We start from the raw sequence: 23,818 nt of genomic DNA on the forward strand, positions 1-23,818 counted from the left end.
GATTTTTCATACTTGACAACACTCTAAATTACTGTAAACAATATCTTATTGAATAAAAAATATGTTTGGCACAAAAAAATATACATATGATTCATGTATATAAAGTTTTATAATTTTAGAAGTGTCAAATGCAATGAAAAATGTTAGAACTCAAAGTAATTCAACGCCTTCAACTTCATATGTGTTATTTTGTTTAGTTTTCTTTGGAAATTCTGGTGTTTTTTCATGTAAAAATTATAATTTATTATATGCAATATATATATTTGCCACTGGACATCAAACAACCAGTCATTTTAAAACAATTTATATTAAATGTATAAATCACTGTTGCAACTAAGGGTTGATAACTTAATATACATTCTTTGTACAACTTATATGGATTTTGCATGTAAATTTGTTTATCTCTTAAATTTATGATTTTTTTTAACAACTTCATTTTCTTTCAATGTTTTATTATAGAGTTATCTCCCTTCCAGTTGGTTTTACCTCTGACCATGAAAGTAATATTGAATATTACTGCCATGCTCTGACTCACATTTCATGTTGTTAATTGGATATTAATTACCCACTAATTATCAATAGACAAGACACTTATATGTTAGTCATAAAATAAATGTCAAATTTATTACACCTTTTGCAGTTCCACCCCTCTCTCAGATTTCCCCCTCCTGTGGAATCTGACTAAAATTCTCAATAAATGACATAATTATTGGAGAATGTACTCCAATCAATCTCACCCACCTGTCAGTCACTCCAACTTCATCCAAAACTCGTTAACACCTGGTTACAGGTAAAAAAAATATCAAAAAGTTTGATTTACGATTTTATTAAGTTTATGGCCAATTATAAACAGTTTGACATCAAAATAACAAACAAAAAATATATTAAATTGATTTCAAATAAACTTTTGAACCCAAATGTGCAAATTGATCTTTTCGTTTTCAATCATACTTTGTAATGAAATTTGATGCACAAATGAGAAAGTATACACATTTAAATTAATCTTTATTCATATGGAGAAAAAAGGGAAATAAATTTATATTTTGAAAAATCTCATTTACATATGATTTATCCCGAACAAATGGAGGGAAATTAAAAAGACATAATTATAAACGTTCTCATTTATCATAAATTTTATGACATACTTTTTATGAATTTAACTTATCTCAGATACTTGTGAATGACATGTGATGGAGGATGGTGTTTACAGAATACTGAATAACCAGAAAAACGTGCCGAATAAGGGGGCATAAGAAATGAACAATAAGATAAAGAAGCAAAAAAGATTAAAATAATACAGAATAATGGGACAAAAATAAATATTATAAAGTCATAATTTTTTTTTTATTAAAATATTCTTTTAAGAAGAAAAAGATGAAGGACAAGCCAACTAGACCCTCTTGTAAATTTCACACATCCATGTGAAGTGTAGAATATTGATGATAAAAATCTTATTTGAAATTTATCTTTCAAATCAAATAAATAATTGTCATTTGAATCATACAGATGTGTGACAAACAGAATCTTATTATAAACTTATAAAGACAATTATATGTGATGACAATTTGTAGTCAAATATTTGAATTGCAAGCTATATGTTATGACAATTTAGCACTAAAGGAGCTACCAATTGATTTTTATGGGGGGTTTAGGTAAAAAAAAAAGACAGGATAAACTAAAAAAAAAAAGGCATGATCGAACAGAGTGAAAAATAAAAAGGCATGATCGAACAGAGTGAAAAATAAAAAGGCAGGACAGAGATTACAGCTAAAAAAAAAGGCAGGACAAAATTTTTCATCCTAGCCCCACCCCCTCCCTCCCCATAAAAATCAAATGGTAGCTCCCTAAACAAAGCAGACATTTGATGAAAAATATTTGAATTGCAATCCCCCAGTGAGGCTGTCCACTTAAATGCTTGATACTTTTTTGAAGGGTGGACAAGGTAATTATTTTTCACCTTAATGTTATCTAAATAAAAAAAACCTGCATCAAATATGTCCAAAGAATGAAAGAAAGAAAGAAATGCTGCATGAGTATTTGTATAAGCAAAGAAAAAATGTGCATTATTGAACTTAGAAACTGTTTGAAGCCATGAAGCTGTTTTTCATTCAGAATTATATTTTGGCATTTCAGTTATAAAATAATAATCTGCAATGCTTTCTTTCAATGTATTATGAGAAGAAATTTAACTTTGAAACAGGACCTAAAAACGAAAATTATCAACTCTATAAAGTGATAATGACAAAACGTTTGAGCCTTTCTACCCTTATTTACCAAGACATAGAAGTATTCTATATTAATTGATTTAAAATATTTTTTATTATTTCATGTCTTTCTAGGTGAAAACAGCAAATGATGATGAAGTGTCAGCTCTACTGCTTCAATGGAAAGACATGCTGCATTACTATAAAGGGACAGAACAACATTATCTGTTACAAGTAGCGGTTATAAAAGTCCTGGACAACAACACAGATCTACTACTCAAAGATTCAACTCTATACTGGGGTGAGTACAGACAGACAGACTTGGAGCTCATAGCACAACTTTTATTCAATCAATATGTTATGAATATATTTTAAACACTTGGTTTAGTACAGACTGACTGACATAAAACTCCATGGCACTACATTATGGATATATTTTACACACTTGGGTTACAGACAGACAGACACAATACAATACTCATAGCACAACCGAAGCAAATTACCGACTCCTGAGTAAACATGACAAAATATATATCATTAGTTCTTTTATTAAAAAAAAAAAAACAGAGAAAAGATGAATGTTTGAAATATATATTTAAAAAAAACCAACAAAGATTGAAAATTGAAAAATATTTTACACATGTAATTTATAGAAGCCAGCCAAAAGATTTTGAAACTACTAAAAGGAAACAGATTGAAAAAAAAAATATGTGAAAATGTGAACAGAAAACTTTATAACAGTAAATGAAAAAAGCAAAAGCAGGCTAATTTCGTTTAATAAATGGATTAAAGAAAAACCCAGCAGTACCTACTTCATGCTGAGATTGTATCTGGCTACCGCTAGGCACAGTAGAATTATTAATTTGTTTATTTACTCTAAGGTAAAAGATCATTATTCATGATCACAAATTGACAGATAATAACTCGGCTGAAGGTATTGCTATTTTTTTTGGCATGTCTGATTGTCCAAGACTAAAACCAGATTTAATAGTAATCCTTGTCAAGAATGAAAATTAGGAGATAACTGTATTGTATTTTAAGCTCCGACGGCATCAATTGGGGATTTGATGGTCGCAAATTAAGTTTACTGGCGACGCGTTAGCGGAGACAGTAAACGGGTATTTGCGACCATCAAATCCCAAATTGATGCCGTCGGAGCTTAAAATACAATATTGTTATCTCCATTCTAATGAAACTGACAGAAAACAGCGTGAAACATGTATTTAAAATCTGTCATATGCCGTCTGCGCTTGCGCGTACGTCCCGTAGCATCAATTGTCAATTGATGCCATGTAAGAAAGTGACGTTATCCAATCAAAATGAACGTTACAAACGTTGTTGCATTAGAATGGTTAATATTACCCATGGTGAAGCCCATGTCAGATTCTCTGACAACTCTCTGATTTATTAAATACTTATGTTTTTATTGTTGTGGAATTGGTAAATGTTCTCACAGATCTTGTATTTCTAAATGATTCACGTTGAGTCATAAGGCGAGAGTGAGTTATCAACACAGTGTTTTCATGGCAACAAAACATAGAGGTTTTATCTATAGCGATGGCTAATTAATTAGTAAACTGAAATTTAACATACCCTGCCGATGGGAAAATACTTTGTTATGAATATTTTTTAATTTTTACCTACTACTTAATATTTTGCTTCTCAGGAGGAGATAACTGATTATCAGATAAGGGGAGATCATTATCAGATAAAACTCTATCTTGATATGATAAAAATAATGAAATAAATGTTATCAATTATATATTTATTAGATCTTTGGGAAAATGAAATAAATAGAGATTTAGACATATGTATTTGATAAAATGATGATTATTTATAGGAAAGAAATATATATGAGGATAAAAGTCAATACATTTTAAATCTCTTTGTAAATCTACTAACAATATTTATCAAACTACTTTTTTTCTCAAATTTGTAATGAAATTTTATATATCTTTAATTCTTTTAATATTTTTTTGCATTACTTAATTAATATTAATGGAAAAACCACACTTGCTTAGCTTATTATTATACAAGTTTAGTTTTAAGTCCTTAAGGCGACTCAAGGGTCTAAAAATTTCAGAAAAAAATTTAACATTCGTTTTTCATGGTAAATTTTATTTATTACCTTTAGTAGTTGTTAATACTTTATCATATGGTACAAAAATCATTCAAAAATAATAAATCATGTTGGCTTCAGATGATTTTTTAATTGTGGATATCATTGAAAAAGCTCCAAATTATCTGCCTTTGGTGCAAAAATGCCAGTTTTTAGCATTTAAATTGAAATATCTTTTTAACTCATCGGTCACCTATATTTTTTATTATAATTTTCAAATAAGCTGTACTTATAACTAAACTATTGTAAAATTTGAGCGATTTCTGTTATTATATTCTTTTTTTATTTCGATTTCTGACACCTTTATTTCTCCTTTTAGTTCACCTTTACCAAAATGTATGTTTCTTTAGAAGGCAGATTGTGACCGTAAATGAACGGTGAGCCCATCTTTTTATTTTATTTCTCTATTTAGAAAAAGATAAAGTTCATTTAAAGAAAAATATAGCGAAATCCTATATAAAATTTAAAAAAATGATTAGACCCACAAGCCCCCTTTACAATGCGAAAGAATGGTTATCTTGTTTTTAAGACCATTCAAAATTTGTACTCTTTTTTTAAAAAGGAACAACTCGCATTCATATAAAAAAAAAATATTCTAAAAATGTATATTTGAACATTGGAAGGTGTCAAGTTACCGCCAACCCCAAATTTTCAAAAGTTGCAGAATCAAATCTTGCCTAACTTTGTGATCCTGTTTCTTAATCCTACAAGCTGAAATAAACTGTCCTATTAAAAACTTACAAAAGACTGTATTGAGTACTTTAAGAATCTTTCACCAGATGTATTTTGATTTGCTTGCAAATTTGTCTGGCATTACAAATGTACTTATAAAACCACACAATTTCAATCAAAATGTTGCATCGCATTTTAATTGTTGTTGCACATGGTGAGACAATTCAGCTTAATACCCAAATGATAAAATATATATGTGGTCAACAAATGATTTATTCTGTCAAAGCACTTGGTTCTCTGATAGCACTAAAAGACCAAAGTTTGGTTTTCCAAAAATTCTTTAGAAATAATTTATGACTAAACAAATTACTTTGGACAAGACCTTGCTTACATTTTGAAATTTATGTTTCCATACCAATTAAAAGGATTAGATAAAGTGAGATTGCTGAAGTTGATGCAGTGCAGGGGGCACTCATAAAAACATAAAGGTCTGAAACAGGTCACATAACTCTGTATTGTGACCACATAAAAACAGCTCTGGTTGTTTGTATTCTGATGATATTTCAAAGAATATTTCATCACTTGCTACAATTATCTAAAATTTATAGGTGGTAAAAAGTAATTAATTTGGCATTAAAAAGTTACACATGTTAAGATAGGTTATCAATATTGTTGAACCTTGACCCTGTCATTTTCATCACAGATCTCTGAGAAGAGAGGAATTGTTGTAATTTTTTAAGGTGTTTGATCTTGCTGTGTAATAATTAACAAACTTTATTTGTTTTTATTTTCCATAACCCCTTGGTATCTGAGTGCTATGTCTTTGAAATAGATACCTAGGCTCACAGTGGGATCGTAATACACAGAACCAGTAATCTAAGGAATGTCCATTAACAAGGAACCAGTAATTAATCTCCTGACTGATTCCTGGTTAATGAGAGCTTTATCCAAATACTTGGGATAATCTGGAATTCTCTGACAATGGTTATCAAAGTGTTTTGATTGATAAGCTCGAATGATAAATCATAATTGCCAGAATATTTATAATAGTTTACATTATTATGTTGTTTTATGGGTAATCTTTATCATATATAACAGATAAATATAAATCTTCAAACAAAAGTCTGCTCATCTTTGTTACATAATTGTAAACAATGGAGGTTAGAACATGTGGACATAAGAAAGAAAAGCTTCTTAACTCTGGTTTTTGTGACAGTTTTTTGTTTCTGATGTTTTGAATATTATAACTGATTCATTTTATAAGCATCTGTCAAATAAAAAGTTTGAGAAAGTTTGGTTTTAGATTTGTTTGCCTTAATACATCTTCAAGAAGGAGAGAAAACTTAGAAAACAAAGATGATACAATTTGAAAATTTTTGAGATTTCCAAAATATGACAAGGTTTTGAATAGCAAATGATTCCTGCAATTTTTCATAGGATACATGTACAAAAAAATAGGACCAAAAGAAATAGAGAGAAAAGTTTCTTCATAAATTATCACAACTCTGTAATGGAAGAAACTGACAATTTTGTAATTGAGGTAAAACATTCAGGGGTTGTAAAATTCCCCCAAATAGTATATTTTGCTTCTGCATTCTAAATTTTTCTATCATTTGACTCTTTTGTTCCTTTTTTGCATAGTTTACTCTAAGATACTGTTCTTCTCAGGAAGCAAATATGTTAAAAATGCTGATGTTAATTTATCCCAGTCTTGAATTAATTATTTTAAACAAATCATAATTATTATTATATCATTGAGCTTAAATTTCTCTTTTATGATCTTTAAGACATATGATATATATTGCCCTAGCCGCAATAAAACAACAATTTTACAATACAAATCACATTTTTAACGATTATTGGCAATAATCATACCATTGAGAAATGGAGATATAAGTATTTTAACGATCTTTAAAACTGTTTTTACGATGTTACAGTGTATTTTTAATGTCCCTGCAGTGTAAAACCCCTGCTGACTGATGGAATATTACAAATGATATTTTTTTTCTACATTTGTTCGTAATTTTTGTTAATTATTTTAACACAAAGATATGGATGAAAATCACTGAAACAAGGAATAAATATGCATTAAAGAATCTGATTATTAAACTCAACCACATGATCAGAACACCTGGAGTTCTCTAAGTACAGTTAATGATTGGCTGTTTATTTTCTTTGCTTCGAACATGCTACAAAGATAAAATCTAAGATTTCTTTCCAAAAACTTCAAATTAACTAGTAGTGAAAATAAAGCGGTAAAGGTGAACTCTAATTGTTGCACATGGTTAGCACTACCTGGTAGTAATTAATAACTCCGCCTTGTGAAATAGACATCTTGATCCATTGTTTGTTTATATTGGGCTTCAAGACTTGATAAGCTGTAGTCATAATTATCTAATTATAATTCGGGAGATTATCTGATTAAGCCATGTACCAAATCTAAACAGTTTTTGTGGTTTCTGTGAAGTTTTTTTTGTTTTACATATGTGTAAACATGAGTGACATTTAACACTTAAAGCTCTTTAGAGGATATTTTTTGTTTACAAATTTTATTATTTTAAATTGCCAAAAATGCATGTTTTGAATGCTAAGACTTAGATGATGTCATTTTTCTTTTAAGTGGTATTTTTCATTTAATTACAAAAGTTTCAGTAAAGTTTTTCACTAGTTGAGATATTTTTTTAATAATTTTAAAAGAGATAACCATAGATTTGCAATCAACCCTTAGCTTTACTTAGAATTGTCTTCATCTGGCAATGCTAATTACGGAATTCCTTAACTGTACAATGAATCATCGAGTAATTTCTTAATATATTTAAAATATGTAAACAAATTAATGGTGACTTTTTTACATTCTGTGACTTTAAGTGTAAGTAGTGCATTTTGTCCATTCTTGTTACTGAAAATTTGTCTGGTATTGCTAGGGGAGCCTGACAAGCATAGTTATCCTGAAAACTGCCAAAGTAAGGTCCGGATGTAGAGCAGGATCTACTTACCCTTCCGGAGCACCTGAGATCACCCCCAGTTTTTGGTGGGGTTCTTGTTGCTTAGTCTTTAGTTTTCTATGTTGTGTCTTCTGTACTATTATTTGTCTGTTTGTCTTTTTATTTTTAGCTATCATGCGTTGTCAGTTTATTTACAATCTATGAGTTTGACTTTCCCTCTGGTATCTTTCGTCCCTCTTTTGCAAATACAAACAAAGTAGGAAATAAATGTCCTGATTTTGCACAGGGGAGAGGCTGAAAACATTATCAGTCCTAAGGTACTCTGCTTTTTGTCTTGCCCCTTCATAATGCAAAATTAAAAAATTTCAAAAGTGTACTGATATATTATGGGACCCAAAACCTTTGAAAAACCCAAGGCATTAACAGAAGAATGATTGATAATTTTGAAGCTTTGAGTATAATACTATTCTCTAGGTTCCTTTAGTTCTTATACATCCCGCATTTATACATGTAAGCTGAAAGTGATGAAAAACAACACAGAACATAACATAAAGAGTAACTTTAAATTTTGATTTTTAACCTCAGATGGGTTGTACATGTTTGTTCAGGATTCTTTATTAAACGCAGCTGCAGGTCCTATAATTTGAGTAATTCCAAAGACATTAATAAAAACAAATAATATGAAAAATCCATTTGTACTTATTTAAAATTTGAGATGGGTTCAAATTGCTCATCAAACGCAGTTGCAATAGAGAATAAAGTTCTCAAGTGAAATTTAACCAAAGAGTAAACAAATCTGCATGTGGTACAACTGAATATAAACTGTTATAAAGACAAAACATAAGATTTTCAGATACAAACGATAGTAAACCAGCACAGATGTTTGTTATTTTCTACTGTTCATTGCCCTTGTATCACAAAAGTTCAAGGTCTGGGGTAACAGTCAAAATATTTATACTTTTTAAGGTGGAAGTGTTTAGGTATGATACTATCTTTGAACGAGTAATTAGTAAAAAAAGGTCATTGTTTCAGTCCTGATGCAGTCTGATCATTGTTTATATACAAATATTGCTTATTTATACATCAAGGGTGGATAAGTCTGCAGTTCTCAATTTTGATATTCATATTCTGGTCAATGATTAAGGTGTTTTGATTTTCCTGTGAAATGTAAGTGCTTGAGCTCATCTATGTAGGATTGTCAGAAGAGACCTTTCCCATGTTGACAGTGGACACTAAATGTTGACCATTGCTTTCATCGGAAATTCAGTCCTAGATTTGAAAATGATACTACAAGATTGAGATAAACATGCAGGATTTTTAAATTTGAAAATGTGAAAAACTGTATCTTTTTGCTGCTAACTTCAAGATATTCCGTGGATCTAAGTTTTTGGCCATGTTTGTCCTTGCAAATAACAATTATGGACATCACATTTGGAATGCTTAAGTGATTTGAGAAGAATTTTGGAATGGTTAGGTTCTGTCAAGGGTTCATATAGAAATACAGATTATCATTTCTGTCTTTAATAAATTATGTCTTCATTAGAAGTTATTCCAAATTCATTCTTACATTTAGGGTTGAGTATTTCTATTAACAAGAATTGCTTCGGAATGCCAGTCCATTTAGCAGGGTTATCAAAACAACATTGCACAATTAGCAAACTTTTTAAATTGTTGCTTTAAATAAGTACTTTATCACTTCTGATTAACCTGCCTCTAAAAAAATAGTCATAAGTCATTACACAGGTGGAAGCGATAAATAAATATAAATTATATAAAAAAAAGATGTTTTTCGAGATGTTTGATCTTGTATCTATTAATGGTATTTAATAACTCAAGGTGAACCTGGCTGCTTCTCCTGTTGTTAAATAGATAAATAACATCATGAAAACGTTTATTATAGGCAATTATATCATTTACCTACAAAGATTCCTATGCACCTTAAGTAATTTGTAATTATCTAGTAACAATGTTTTATCTTGTTAGGGGCAGATAACCCTAGATAACATCTTTATCTTAGAGGTGTCTTGGGAGCTCGAGGAGGGTGTAATCGTAAGACTTATAAACTGATTGCCAAATCAAATGGTTGTTGAAAAATGCTACAATGAATAATGTCCAAGTGGTGAAGTTGAAATCTTCCTATTATGACTTTTATAGAGGCCATCACTTAGTTAGTTGACCACTTTGGAATATCTGTTTATCTGTGGGCAAGAAAATGTTTATCTCAGTCTGGTTAAAGCTGAAAATAAATATCCTTGCATAAGACCAGATGCATTTGAATATTTTGCAGTACTAAATTCTGGACACCAAAAGCAATACACAAAAATGAAGAGTCTATCCTCAAAAAAACCTCCTGCCCCTTTCTCAAATGGCTGTCTAATTACCTCAGAAAAAAGCCAGTCTTGGCCTAGAAAATTTGAATCAAACTTGAGTTGATGGCTCCCTCTACACAATACAGAAAAGACTTAAGTTTACTCCCTCTTCACTGTGCCAGAAAAGAAGTAGCCTTTGCTTCGATATTTGAATAAAATGTAAGTCAATTGTTCCCTCAACACTGTGCTAGAAAAGAAGCACCCTTGGCTTCAAGATCTGAATCAAACTTAAGTCAATGGTGCCCTCTACAAAGTGCAAGAAAAGAGGCAGTCTCAGCTTCTAGTTTTGAAGCTATCTTAAGTCAATGGCTCCCTCTACTGTGTCAAAAAGGCAGCTTTGGCATAAAAATTTCAATCAAACTAAAGTCAGTGGCTCCCTCTACACTGTGCCAAAAAAGAGGCGGCCTCTGCTTCAAGAATAGAAGCAAATTTAGGTTAGCGACTTCTTTTACACTGTGCCAGAAAAAAAGCAGCCTTGGCTTCAAAATTGAACCAACTTATTAATTCGGTGGCTTACTTCACACTGTTCCTGAAAAGAGACTGACTTGGCCTTTAAGTTTAAATCAATCTTAAGTCAGTGGCTCCCTCTATGCTGTGCCAGGAAAGAAGACACATTGGCTTTATGATTTGAATCTTACTACATTGTAGCAGTAAGTTAGTGGCGCCCTCTACTCTATGCCATCATATCAACATTCAGATTTGATGATTCAGATTCACTTATCTAAAACAAGGATACCACATCAAAAGATTGTTTGTATTAAGTGAGTGATTTTTCATTCTCTATGACATAATTTTGATCATTTCCCAAGCAGATAATGGAATTTTACACCTGTTCTGATTGACAGCTTATTTTTACCTGTTTATATTGGTTCATGTAAGAACTTTCTGACACTTAATTACTTGTTTAAAGATTGAATTAAATTTTTTATGTTGCACTTTAAAAATTCTTAAAAAAATGCAGGAACAAATTTCTGGAATTTACAGTGCTCTTCAACTTTGTGTTTGTTTGGGTTTATAACTATTTTGATATGAGCGTAACTGGTGAGTCTTGTGTGGATGAGGAGTGCGTCTGGCGTGCTAAATTATAGTCCTGGTACCTTTGATAACTATTAATGGGGACTAACAGTAATAGAAAAATGTGTTAGTCCCAGATTTTATGAAGTTTCAGGGATATGTTTAAACAAGTTGATACTGGAGATAGATTTTATGCACACATGATTGATTGATATTTGGATCAAAAGACCTACAGCAATAAGAACTAACAGACTCATGTTTCTGTTGATCCATAACTTTGTCCTTTAAGTTAAGTAAAGAACATATATTCATGTGTTACACAAATTAAAAAAAATCTCTAAAGTGCAATGAAATAATAATTAATAAGATTTAAAATGACTTAACCAAGTGAACATGTATTGATGTTTTGGAATATTTGATATACATTATAAGAAAATGTACCATAAATACAGAAATTCAGCACAAAAAAGTTTGTAAGCATTATGACCTGAGATTTGATTCTTCAATGCAGGTCATGACCTTCATTTTCATCGTCACAGGTTGACAGGTATGATAATGGTGTTACTTAAAGTAGATCACCAGTATATATTTTTTGAGACAGAATTTTTTTATAATTTGGCAAAATGAAGATTTTACTATGCTCTTTTCAAAAATTTAGTTAAAAGTATGGGTCACCGTGCTATTTTTCAAGCTATGAGTCGTTGAAAATTGCCAAAATTTGGTTAGTTTGTTCATGAAAAAACACATTAGTGTGCAAAAAAAAAATTCTATGAGATAGAATTTTGAAATAAATTGTGAGAAGAAAGGTTTCATATGTTTTAAGAAAATAAAAAGAAAACATGGTGTCACCGAACTTGTTTTCTTGCTACAAGTAAAAATAAAAAAAATCCCTACTAGCCCAGTATAAAGTTTGTACTAAAAGAGTTATCTCCCCTTAAACAGTTCATTTGTAAAAATGATTTTTAAACCCCAAAAAAAATATATTTGTTAAAATATTTTGTATAATACGATTAATTAACAAATTTCCTTAAATAAAAAAACCAGTTTAACCATTGAATTGCAAATCTGTCTCAAAATTTGCAGATTTAGGCAAATAACTAGACCGATTTTGTACTGTGATTGTACAATCCAAGATGGCGGTATACCATTAATCTACCTTAACCTATTAGCATTCCATGATTTCCATCAAAGTTATTTTCCAAAAAGACTTTCCTACCCTTTGTCATGGAATCACCATTTTTGAATAGACAAATCCAAATACCTGAATGGTGAGAAAAAAAAGAGAAGAAGTTGCATGGACCAATTTTGAAATCTGCAATTTGAACAGAAATCAGAAATTATGAAAATTATCAGCAAATACTTTGAACAAATACTGTTGTTTATATATGTCATGCTTTTCGATATCCCCTTGGTATATTCTCTACATTTTACATCAGTTTTTCAAATGTTTCCCACCTCTTCAGACTTTATTTTTATATCAGTTTTTCAACCTTTGCCACCCTCTTCAGACTATATTTTTAAATCAATTTTTCAACCTTTGCCACCCTCTTCAGACAATTTAAGTACAGAACACAATCCTGATAATTTAACATACATAATACAACCTGTTTGAACACTGAACAATCTGCACTGAGTTGACCCTCAATGATTGTTAAAGATTCACATCTGCTGTTAAACTTATACCATTGTATATCATATCTGACACAGGATTATCTATGTGAAACAAATCTATCTCAAAATAAACTGCATTTCTTTTTGCACTCTACTGCAAGAAGTGAGACAATATATGCTCGCTCATAACTTTTATATTGTAAATGGCTCATCATAAATTTACCATTGAAATTAAAACATAAAAAATATCTATTAGATTATCTATGTGAAACAAATCTATCTCAAAATAAACTCCATTGATTCTTTTGCACTCTGCTGTAAGAAGTGAGACAATTTATGCTCGCTCATAACTTTTATATTGTATATGGTTCATCATAAATTTACCATTGAAATTAAAACATAAAAAATATCTATTAGATTATCTATGTGAAACAAATCTATCTGAAAATAAACTCCATTGATTCTTTTTGCACTCTGCTGCGAGAATGAGACAATTTATGCTGGCTCATAACTTTTATTGTTACCTTAGATAGAGTTTATGGTTTTCACCATTGATATTAAAGCATAAAAAATATCTGTCTACATTATGTCGTGCAGTTGCATGTGTATTGGCGTATCATTAGACCTTTTTGGACTGATTTTTTATGACTTGAGGACTGTTACATGTACACAGTCAGTTATTAAATTTCTCCATGTGTTGGCTCTTAAAGTCATCTTTGAGGGCAGTCAGTTCAGATTGTGTTCAACCTGCAGACTTAAAGTGTCTTTGAATTTACCATATTAACTGGAAAATTGCTGCTTACTTTTATATACTAAAACTTTTGATGAGCTTTTAGAGTATCAAAAGCATTGAATATCAAAAAGCTCAAATAAATTTATTAATTCCATTTTTAGCTCATCTTTCCTAAATGGCAGTGTGAGATTTTGCCATCACTTGGTGTCTGTTGTCTGTTGTAAACTATTTCAATGATCTTCTTTTCTGAAACTACAAAACCAATCTTAATTTAGGAAAAATTAATTGACCAATATGGATATATGTAAAAAGGATGTCAAATAAACAAAACTTGCAGCAACTTTTACCCCCCCCCCCCCCCCCCCAACTATTTGATTTAAGTTTATTATCCTTTTTATCCTACATTGATCCATTGATGTTGCCCCTCAGGGTATCTTTTTTAACATGCCATTCAGGCCAGTAGCCAGGAATTACCAAAGGGGGGTTATTTGGACTCGAGAACTCAACTTTAACAGTCACAATTTCGAAGAGAATGTTGACTTTAACAGAGCTTATTTGATTTCAAAAGGGGCTTCGTCCGAACTCTCCTGGCTACGGGTATGCCCTTGGTGAGATTTGCTGAATACAAGACAAAGGAATGGCAACAGCAATGTTAACTTTTATATTAAACTTAATATTTCAGGTGTTAGAATTTAACCTCAAACATTATATATATTCGTTGGACAGCAATTTTTGTTGGTTCCTGGGGTACAGGTGAACAACATATTCTAATGTTCAATGAATTAGAAACTTTATGTAGACTTGGTTGATACCCACCAAAAGAAATGAATCCACAGTATATGCCTTGTGTTCATATATTTATTCTCCTTGGCTTATTTTCATTTTTAACTGCATTTTTTGTTTCCATGTTAATTTCTTACTGATCCTAATTTCAGATTTTAACTCAATGGCCTTATTTGTTTTTACAGATGAAACAACTTTTGCATTCTGGGAAATCCTGGTGAGTTTGTTGCAGGAAGATGATCAGGAAATTAATGAGATGGCTGCTAAGATTGTCAGCAGATTGAACCCTAAAGTTCAAGGTCAGTTGACAACTATTTTATAAATCAAATATTGTTTATAGATATAGGAAGATGTGGTGTGAGTGCCAATGAGACAACTCTCCATCCAAATAACAATTTAAAAAAAAGTAAACCATTCTAGATCAATGTACGGCCTTCAACACAGCGCCTTGGCTCACACCTAACAACAATCTATAAAGAGCCCCAAAATTACTAGTGTAAACCCATTTAAACAGGAAACCCAACGGTCTAATCTATATATAAAAAATACGAGAAACAAGAAACATGTATATATTACATAAACAAATGACAACTACCGTACATCAGTAAATTTCTGAAGTATATTTAAAGAACTCTGGATGATTCAACAAAAAATATCATCCAGATAACGGTAGTATTTTTGAAAGTATCAACCAAATATAACAATGATGGGTCTTTACTGAGTTTGGTCATAAACTGAGATTCATAGCAATATAGAAATAAATCTGCTACTAAAGGGGCACAGTTGGTGCCCATAGGAATACCTACTACCTGACGATAGACGATACACTTTTTGCCTATAATACGCCTAATGCGAAATCTTTGGGAGGTCAAATAAGTTGCTTTTTTAAAAGCAAACATCAAAGATAAATAACTGACCAAGTTCAAAGGTCAAGTTGAAAGTGTTTATAACCAGGAGTTGGAGTTTAAAGTTTATGTAATTTTTTCATTGACTATAAATGCTTATTTATGGACATATTTTTATCCAGTTTTAATGTTGAGAAAAATTACAATAGGCTTCTTGAAAAATTGAAAACAACACATTTAATAATTTAAATTCGTCCTAAGCGCTTTCTGGATTTACCTCTATCAGGAACACTCAAACTGTTGAAGAGCTATATGACAAAAATACCTAACATTTGAAATTACAAACAAAATTTATTGTGTATTGAGGACAATGTGATGATTTATGGAAAAGCAGGTTATTTTGTTTACAAGGACACTTTGAGGTCAAAGAGAATGTAGGAGTTGGAGAAAGTCTTAAGAATTGAAAAATCAGGAGATCATAGTTATTCAATGCACAATAATGCATTAAATTAATTCAATTGACAGGAAATGTTTGTATATTTATCACACTATTGTATTTAGTAGTATTCCTCTCTTGACACAGAGAGAAATTAGGTTAAAATATGAAATAAGGGCCATTGATACACTCCCCTTCAGTCTGTGTGAGACCAGGTTTAAATGCTAAACAGAAGCAACAAGGTTACAGGGGAAATTTATTACTTTTGAATATGTTCTCAGACAATTTTAGTGATTTAGTATATAATGTTCAAGATTTTATATTTTGCAAAAGGATTAATCAATGTATATTTTTAAAGTTAAATTGAAAATAGCTTAAGATTTGTTACTTGCATATATCTTTTTTTGGTCAAATTTAAAACTACATGTATGTTCCTAGGCAATTTTAGTGATTTAGTATTATTTATTAGTATTATGTTCAAGATTTTAAATTTTGGAAGGTAAATTAAGTCATATTTGCTATCAGTTGTTATCTTTATAGGTATAAAAAAATATGTAACATATTTTGTATTTTTTACTATGTTGAAGATTTTTTATTTTAGAAATGGATATATTTAAGGCATTGAGAAAAATAATTCACTTTACTGTCTGAAATTTTTGGTTAAAAAAATATTATTTACAATGTTCAAGATTTTACATTTTGAAAAAGGATGACTATTTTCAAGATTATGTTGAAAATAAATTAATTGTATAAGTGACTGACATCTTTTTAGATGTGACATATTTCTTTCAAACACCATATTGTCACAAATGCTTTTTTTTTAATAATTTTATGTAACTGTTTGCTAGTACAATTTTTTTTTGTATGCAGCTGTTTCAATCCAACAATAGATTTTTTTATGCGTTTCTCATTTTTTTTTTCGAAAGTGTCCTTCACCCACTGTAGGTGTTAATATAACTTGGTAACTTATTTGTATTTATTTATATAAACAGATTTTACGATTTGTAATACAATTATGTAACAAGCACAAGACATTACCATATAATATGTAGCTGTAACATCAGACCCTGAAAGTATATGTATTTTGATTTACGATGTTAGTAAACTATCTGTAGTAAAGTACAAATCATTAAAACTTTTGTATAAAATTTAAAATAGAATTAAGCTGTCTCCAATATGCTATAGGTCATACCCATAGCCAGGGGGTTCTGAGGGTTCAGACGACCCCCCCCCCCCCCCCTTTAAAACAAATAAGCACTGTTAAAGTCAATGTTCTGTTCGAATTGTGACTTTTAAAGTCTAGTTTGTGAGTCCGACGAAACCCCCCTTAGAAATTCCTGGCTTTGGGCCTGTAGGTTACCCAGGTATATCATCTCACATTTAGAGTCCTTATTCTGTCTTCATTAAAGTTTACAAATATCTTCTCCTCTGAAACTACTAGGCCCTTTATAGTCAATTTTTACGGAAGCGTATTAGGGACATAGACAAAATAAAATTGGCAGTGAACTTTTTTTTTCAAAGTCGAAATTTTGACTTTTTAAATCTCGAAATTTTGACTTTAACTTGAAATTTTGACTTTTCAAACCCCGAAATTTTGACTTAAACTTGAAATTTTGACTTTCTAAAATCATGAAATTTCGACTTTTTTGAAAAGTCGAAATTTTGACTTGTTTGAAACTTGAAATTTCAACTTATAAAAAGTCGAAATTTCCCCTTGAAACTCGAAATTTCGACTTATTTATAACTCGAAATTTTGACTTATCTATAACTCGAAATTTCGACTTATTTAACACTCGAAATTTCAACTTATTCTTAACTCGAAATTTTGACTTATTTTAAACTCGAAATTTCGACTTATTTTAAACTCGAAATTTCGACTTTTTGTAAACTCAAAATTTCGACTTTGATCTCAAAATTTCGACTGTTGAAATCTCGATTTTTTTTCTTTTTCTAAGCACTTTTAAAACTTTGATGTTACTATTCAAACACAATTTTAGAAGGAGTAGACATGGACGCAAATTATTAAAGCGTCATCCACACATTTTGGCAATTTATATTCAGAAATTGGATTTGTTCTTAAAATAAGATATGGATTAGCATTTAATATTGAATGAATCATTCGTGAAGAATATGCATGTGGACAGAATCCCCCCCTCCCATATTCCATGTTTAAGTTTCCACGACACTATCATTGGATCGTCAGATCTGAGGACATTTAGCATCACAGTTTCAAAGGCTTTATATATTATACTGTTGAATAAAAGTATGTCGTAATATAGGTGTCGGAATAGCGGGGTTTTCTTGATACACATATCTAAAGTCATGACTTGAAACATGTATTTGAACGTGAAACATATTTTATTTATTCTTCGGCAAGAACAAGATTTTCTACCTAAAATAACCTCTTTAAAATGGTTTAGTTTATTAAAATATGCTTATGAATGTTATGATGTATATGGCTCTCCGCCTCGCTGATATAAATGACTGTGAATGTGGTAATCGCAAACGTATAAATACTGAGGAAATTTTAAGTTTAAAAAAAGTCGAAATTTTGAGTTTAAAAGAAGTCGAAATTTTGAGTTTAAAAGAAGTCAAAATTTCAAGTTTAGAAAAAGTCGAAATTTCGAGTTTAAAAAAGTCGAAATTTTGAGTTTAAAGGAAGTCGAAATTTCGAGTTTGAAGGAAGTCGAAATTTCGAGTTTTAAAAAAGTTGAAATTTCAAGATTTTAGAAAGTCAAAATTTCAAAATAAGAAAAGTTAAAATTTCGAGTTAAAGTCGAAATTTTGAGATTTGAAATGTCAAAATTTCGACTTTGAAAAAAAGTTCACTGCCAATTTTATTTTTTCTATGTCCCTAATACGCTTCCGTACATTTTTAACAATATTCATAAATTTTTGTAATTTATTTTTTTTAAATCTTCTCCGAAACTACTGTGATAAACTTAATCTAAGATTTTCAGACAATTTTTATGAAACCGTAGAATTTCTTTTATCTTTGTCATTCTAACTCTGGTGGAAAGTTTTCTTCTCTGCTTATCCTTATGTTTGTATAAAATTCAGGATGTCAGACAGTTATGATCTGCTTTTCACAACATTCTTGACTTAGTATTTTCAGTGATTGTTTACTCAACTCAAAGCTTATTTTTGACTTAGTATTTTCAGTGATTGATTACTCAACTCAAAGTTTATTTTTGACTATTTGTTTTTTCAGTGATTGTTTTGCCCATCCACATTCCTTAAATCTGACTGCTTGTATTCTCCTTGATTGTTCACCAATCTCATCCCTTTAATCTGACTGTTAGAATTTCTAGTGATTGTTCAACAATCTCACTTGTTAAAAATCTGACAGCGTTTTCAGTTACTGTTCATCCATCTTTCTGTATACCTGAAATCTGACTGTGTGTACACTCAACTCATAGCATAAATATATTTGTCTGTTTGTGTTTTCAGTGACTGTTCACTCAACTCAAAGCTTATATTTGACTGTTTGTATTTTCAGTGACTGTTCACTCAACTCAAACCTTTTATTTGACTTTATTTTCAGTGACTGTTCATCCATACCTGGCCTTATACTTGACTGTTTGTATAATTTTCAGTGACTGTTCACCCATACCTGGCCTTAGATTTGACTATTGGATCCATGTTACATCCTAATTAGATTTAACTGTTTTTCTACAGTGACTGTTGACCCATTTCATACCTTTTATTTGACTGTTTGTATTTTCAGTGACTGTTCACCCATACCTGGCCTTAGATTTGACCATTGGATCCATGTTACATCACCATTATACCAGACACTGGAAGCTATGTGTGAGAACCATGTTAAAATGGATGGAGACTGATACCAAAGAAGAAGTGGTAAAATCATATTTTATTTTTCCTTGCTTAGTTACATGATGAATAAGGGTATGGACAGGGTTTACAAAATAAAGAATAATGTATAATAGCTGCAAAAATAAGGGAAAAAAATATTAAAGAATAAAGAAAAACAGGCCAAATAATAATGGTTTGAGTAATATAGGCAAAAAAAATGGTTTGAGAAAACTAAGCAAAAAACAAATATTGATAGAGAAAATGAAGCCAAAAAAATAAAGAATAAAGAGAAAAATAAAGAATAGAAAAAAAATAGGCCAACAATTATATGAGAAAAATAAACCAGAAAATAATGATTAGAGAAAAATAGGCCAAAAACAATGAATAGAGATAAATAGGCCAAACACAATGAATCAAGAAAACTTATCCATAAAAGTAACTTAAGTTAAAGGATAAAAAAACAAAGAATCCCCATCAAGAGTCTGGTTCCAGACCCTCAGGCTCTTCTATAGTTATTGTTGTTCATTAACTGATTTTCACTTTGTATTCATCATTGCTCCTTCAACAGTGAACATGTGATGTCCATTAAATATCTCTAAGAAAATGTACCAACAATGTAGCATGATGTCTGTAAAAACAAACTGGACATCACTTTTATATGTCCATTTCCTGGTGTTGGTCATTAGATATAAAATCAATTTTTGTAAGAAGAAAGAATAAGTCACATATGGTTTGCTTCTGTAAATTTCAGAAATGTTTGCAATATTTTAAGGATTTGCAAAAATTTGCTTACATTTGTTAATTTAACTTATATGAAAGCATTATTTATGAACAGCATTCTGCTGCATATACTAATATATCTGAAAATCCCAATTATAGTTTATAAAAGCATTTGTGTTTTTTGTTCATCAAACACAATAATAACTAAATAAGAATTCTTATTTTGACAGACTGAAAAGCAAAATATCATAGCACATAGGCACTATAGCATGGCAATTTAACCAGGTTACTAATTTTAAATGTAACCTGGCCTAAACAGATATTCCTAGTTTTCAAACAAGAGGATGAATTTCAAGTACTTTTCTATGGGAGTTTACTCTTGATTTATTTTATATAGATCAGAAATGGTTCAAATGATATCCTCAAATTCTCTCAAACTGTGAAGTTTTTATAATCCTTTAGTTATATTTTCATGAGGGAGGACAACATATAAACTTTAAATTTCGTAAGAATGTTTGTGGTTTACTTTTTAAATTGTTATTTGGATGGAGAGTTGTCTCATTGGCACTCACACCACATCTTCCTATATCTAGTCTATTTTTGGACATTTTGTTTGATAATCGGGATCCTTGGGTTCATCCATCTGGTCCTATAAAACAATTTTCCCCACTGACCCCTTCTATGGGTTTTATAATTTAGCAAATTTTATGGAAAGCTGGTTATTTTTAAACAGAGTATCCAACATCCATACCCTAACAATTTAATCCTCTCTTTCTGGGTTAACTTTATATTCAAAATATTGCATCAAGGTCTCTGCACAAAGAATTTCCATGAATATTCAATTAATCAACCCACAATACAAGATCTAAATATTTTTTGTGTATTCTAATAAACATCGTTAAGGACGCTGACATTTATACATAATTACTCTGAAGATGGCACTTGTCACATCCAAAGTGTTTCCTGAGAGATAAACTTGTTGTGTGTCATCAGACGACCTTGAACTTTGTATATGATACTGTATACATGATTTATAACATTGTATAAGTGATGACTGATAAAACTATATTATGATTTCTCATTAAAATATAAAAATAAAATCCACTGTACACATGGGGCTCTGGTGGATACCACTTTAAGTTATAAGGTCATGTTTAAAATTGCCTCAGGTCACAAGGTCACAGTAATGCAAACTATTTCTTGCTACATTGAAGACCTGTTGGTGACCTTCTGCTGTTGTTTTTTTACATGGTCGGGTTGTTGTCTCTTTGACACGTTCCCCATTTCCATTCTCAATTTTATTCATAAAATGATCTGATTCTCAGTTTAAAAAATTTATAAAGTTCACAAAAAGGATTGACTTGCATCTGTGAGTAATCGTGGTGACAACCTAATAATTTTGTTGTTTATGAAATTTATTTACAGATATTTCAATATTCAAGTGATGATGGAAGTTTTAAACGAACTTATAAAAAAGAAGATGTTGTATGATTGCCAATGAGACAACTATCCACAAAAGACCAAAATAACACAAACATTAACAACTATAGATCACCATACGGCCTTCAACAATGAGCAAAGCCCATACAGCATAGTCAGCTATAAAAGGCCCCTATAAGAAAATATAAAACAATTCAAACAAAAAACTGGGTAAACAGCATTAGAAGGGTCGGTTAAAATATTCAGAAATTTTGAAATATGATTTGAAAGTTTCTATGTTTACATATTTTACAGGGTGCCAGTGGGAGACTATTTGACAAAAATGAGATGAACACATGGAGAGAAGATATACAGTTTGTGAAAATTGTGATGAAATATCTTATACAAATTATTCTATCATGCAATACATCATCCATAGCAGGAATTGATAATCATTTCTCAAAAACTGAAAATGCAGTCACCAAGGGAGATAATTCAACCATGAACAATGAAAGTAAGGGAGATAATTTGAGAACTGACAGAGAGAAATTACTTCACCTACAGACAGAGCTAATGGACAAGTTTCCAGTTGGTCAAAAGTTTAATTTAGAACCAATAACATCTGACCAATCAGAGAGATGGTCAACAATTCTTGATAGTTTATATAGTCATTTGACTTTAGTTTTAAAAGAAGACCTGGCATCTTCAGGACCATTTAAAGATGTCAACAAATATATACATTGTAGTATCAATAAGTTAAAAGTAGACTTGGTAATTCAGCTATGTCAATGTTTGTCTGATTCTAGGATAAATTCTTTGCTTCAGGGGAAATAGTAGATAGAGAAATAAAATATGCAAGCCACACAAATTTGAGTTTTAGTACTTTTGTAAAAAGACGCACAAGGGTTAACATCAATTAATATGTTTTCTGTAAACTATTTCATTTTTATTGGGGGAATCTGTTTTTAGAAGCAAAACTATTTTAAAAATATAATTTTATTGGTGAAGGTTAATATTGTTTTATTTGTAAAATATATGCTGCATTTTGTTATTTTATCTGCTGATACATTTTAGTTTTCTATTGATAAATTCTTCCCCAAAAAATTTTGCATGTGATATGAAGGAACTAAAATTTGAGTTTGTGTGGCCTCATTTAAAAATGATATAACTCCTTATTTGCATTTATTTCTATGTAATTAGATATAGTAAGATGTGGTGTAAGTGCCAATGAGAGACAAGTATCCACAAAATACCAAAATGACACAGACATTAACAACTATAGGTCACCATACTGCCTTCAATAATGTGCAAAGCCCATACTCCATAGTCAGCTATAAAAGTCTATGAATGGTATTGATACATGAGAGACATGTCTGCCTTGGGTGAATTCAAGTTAAAAGACAAATATGAAAACCCAGCCACATCATTTTGAAACCATCTTAAAGACTAGATTCAATGAATCAACCTTGTTATAATTTGCTTGGAAAATAATTCATGGTCACCTTTGGATTAGGGTTACAGAATGGAAATTATGAAAAAAAGGTTAGAGAAAAATTTGGGGAATAAAGAATGGAAAATAATGGGGTACTATAAAACAAAAGAAAATAGAAAATGGGCAAGAAAATTTTAAGAAAAGAAAACAACAACCAAAATATCAAAAAGTACAGGAATGAAGACAGCCCCCCTTTTTATCATCAAGACACTAATATATGTAACAATACAACACTTTGAAACATAGAAAGTGATCTAATCAGCATGTGATATACTGCATAAAATGGAGGTTCTAAATCCCCATTGATGATGAAGTGTTAACTTGCTGTGGATTTATTATAATTAGTTGGACCAATTTGATGGTTGCAATGTAGCAAGCTAGTCTATAGTTTCAGAGGTAGTTCTGTTTGATCCCAAACCAGATCACAAAAAAATAAAATAAATGGTATTTGCTACTTCTCCACCATGTATTAGAAGTTTGAGCAATAACTAGTGAACTTGTGTACCCTGGAAAAGTTGCTGATTTTTCTTTTCCATTCTCTTACTTAAGTTTCTTCAACTTCATGTTATGAACTATTACACAATGCTTATAAGCACAAACTCGGATCAAGTACAACTATGTGTAAAGTCACTTTTACAGTTCT

The 23,818-nt window shown here is 30.6% G+C and overlaps 1 protein-coding gene across 1 annotated transcript in view; it reads left to right on the plus strand.

The window, feature by feature from the left end:
• Positions 1-23,270, plus strand: part of LOC134709955 (uncharacterized) — a 103,197-nt gene extending 79,927 nt beyond the window's left edge. Inside the window, exons 8-11 of the mRNA XM_063570080.1 lie at positions 2,340-2,505; positions 14,636-14,749; positions 19,459-19,589; positions 21,999-23,270. Coding sequence (XP_063426150.1) covers positions 2,340-2,505; positions 14,636-14,749; positions 19,459-19,589; positions 21,999-22,517 — 930 coding nt within the window. The 3' untranslated portion in view covers positions 22,518-23,270. The remainder of the gene's footprint in view (positions 1-2,339; positions 2,506-14,635; positions 14,750-19,458; positions 19,590-21,998) is intronic.
• The last annotated feature ends 548 nt before the right edge of the window (positions 23,271-23,818 follow it).

This window comes from Mytilus trossulus, chromosome 3, assembly GCF_036588685.1.
Source record: "Mytilus trossulus isolate FHL-02 chromosome 3, PNRI_Mtr1.1.1.hap1, whole genome shotgun sequence".
In the NCBI taxonomy this organism is placed as follows: Eukaryota; Metazoa; Mollusca; class Bivalvia; order Mytilida; family Mytilidae; genus Mytilus; species Mytilus trossulus.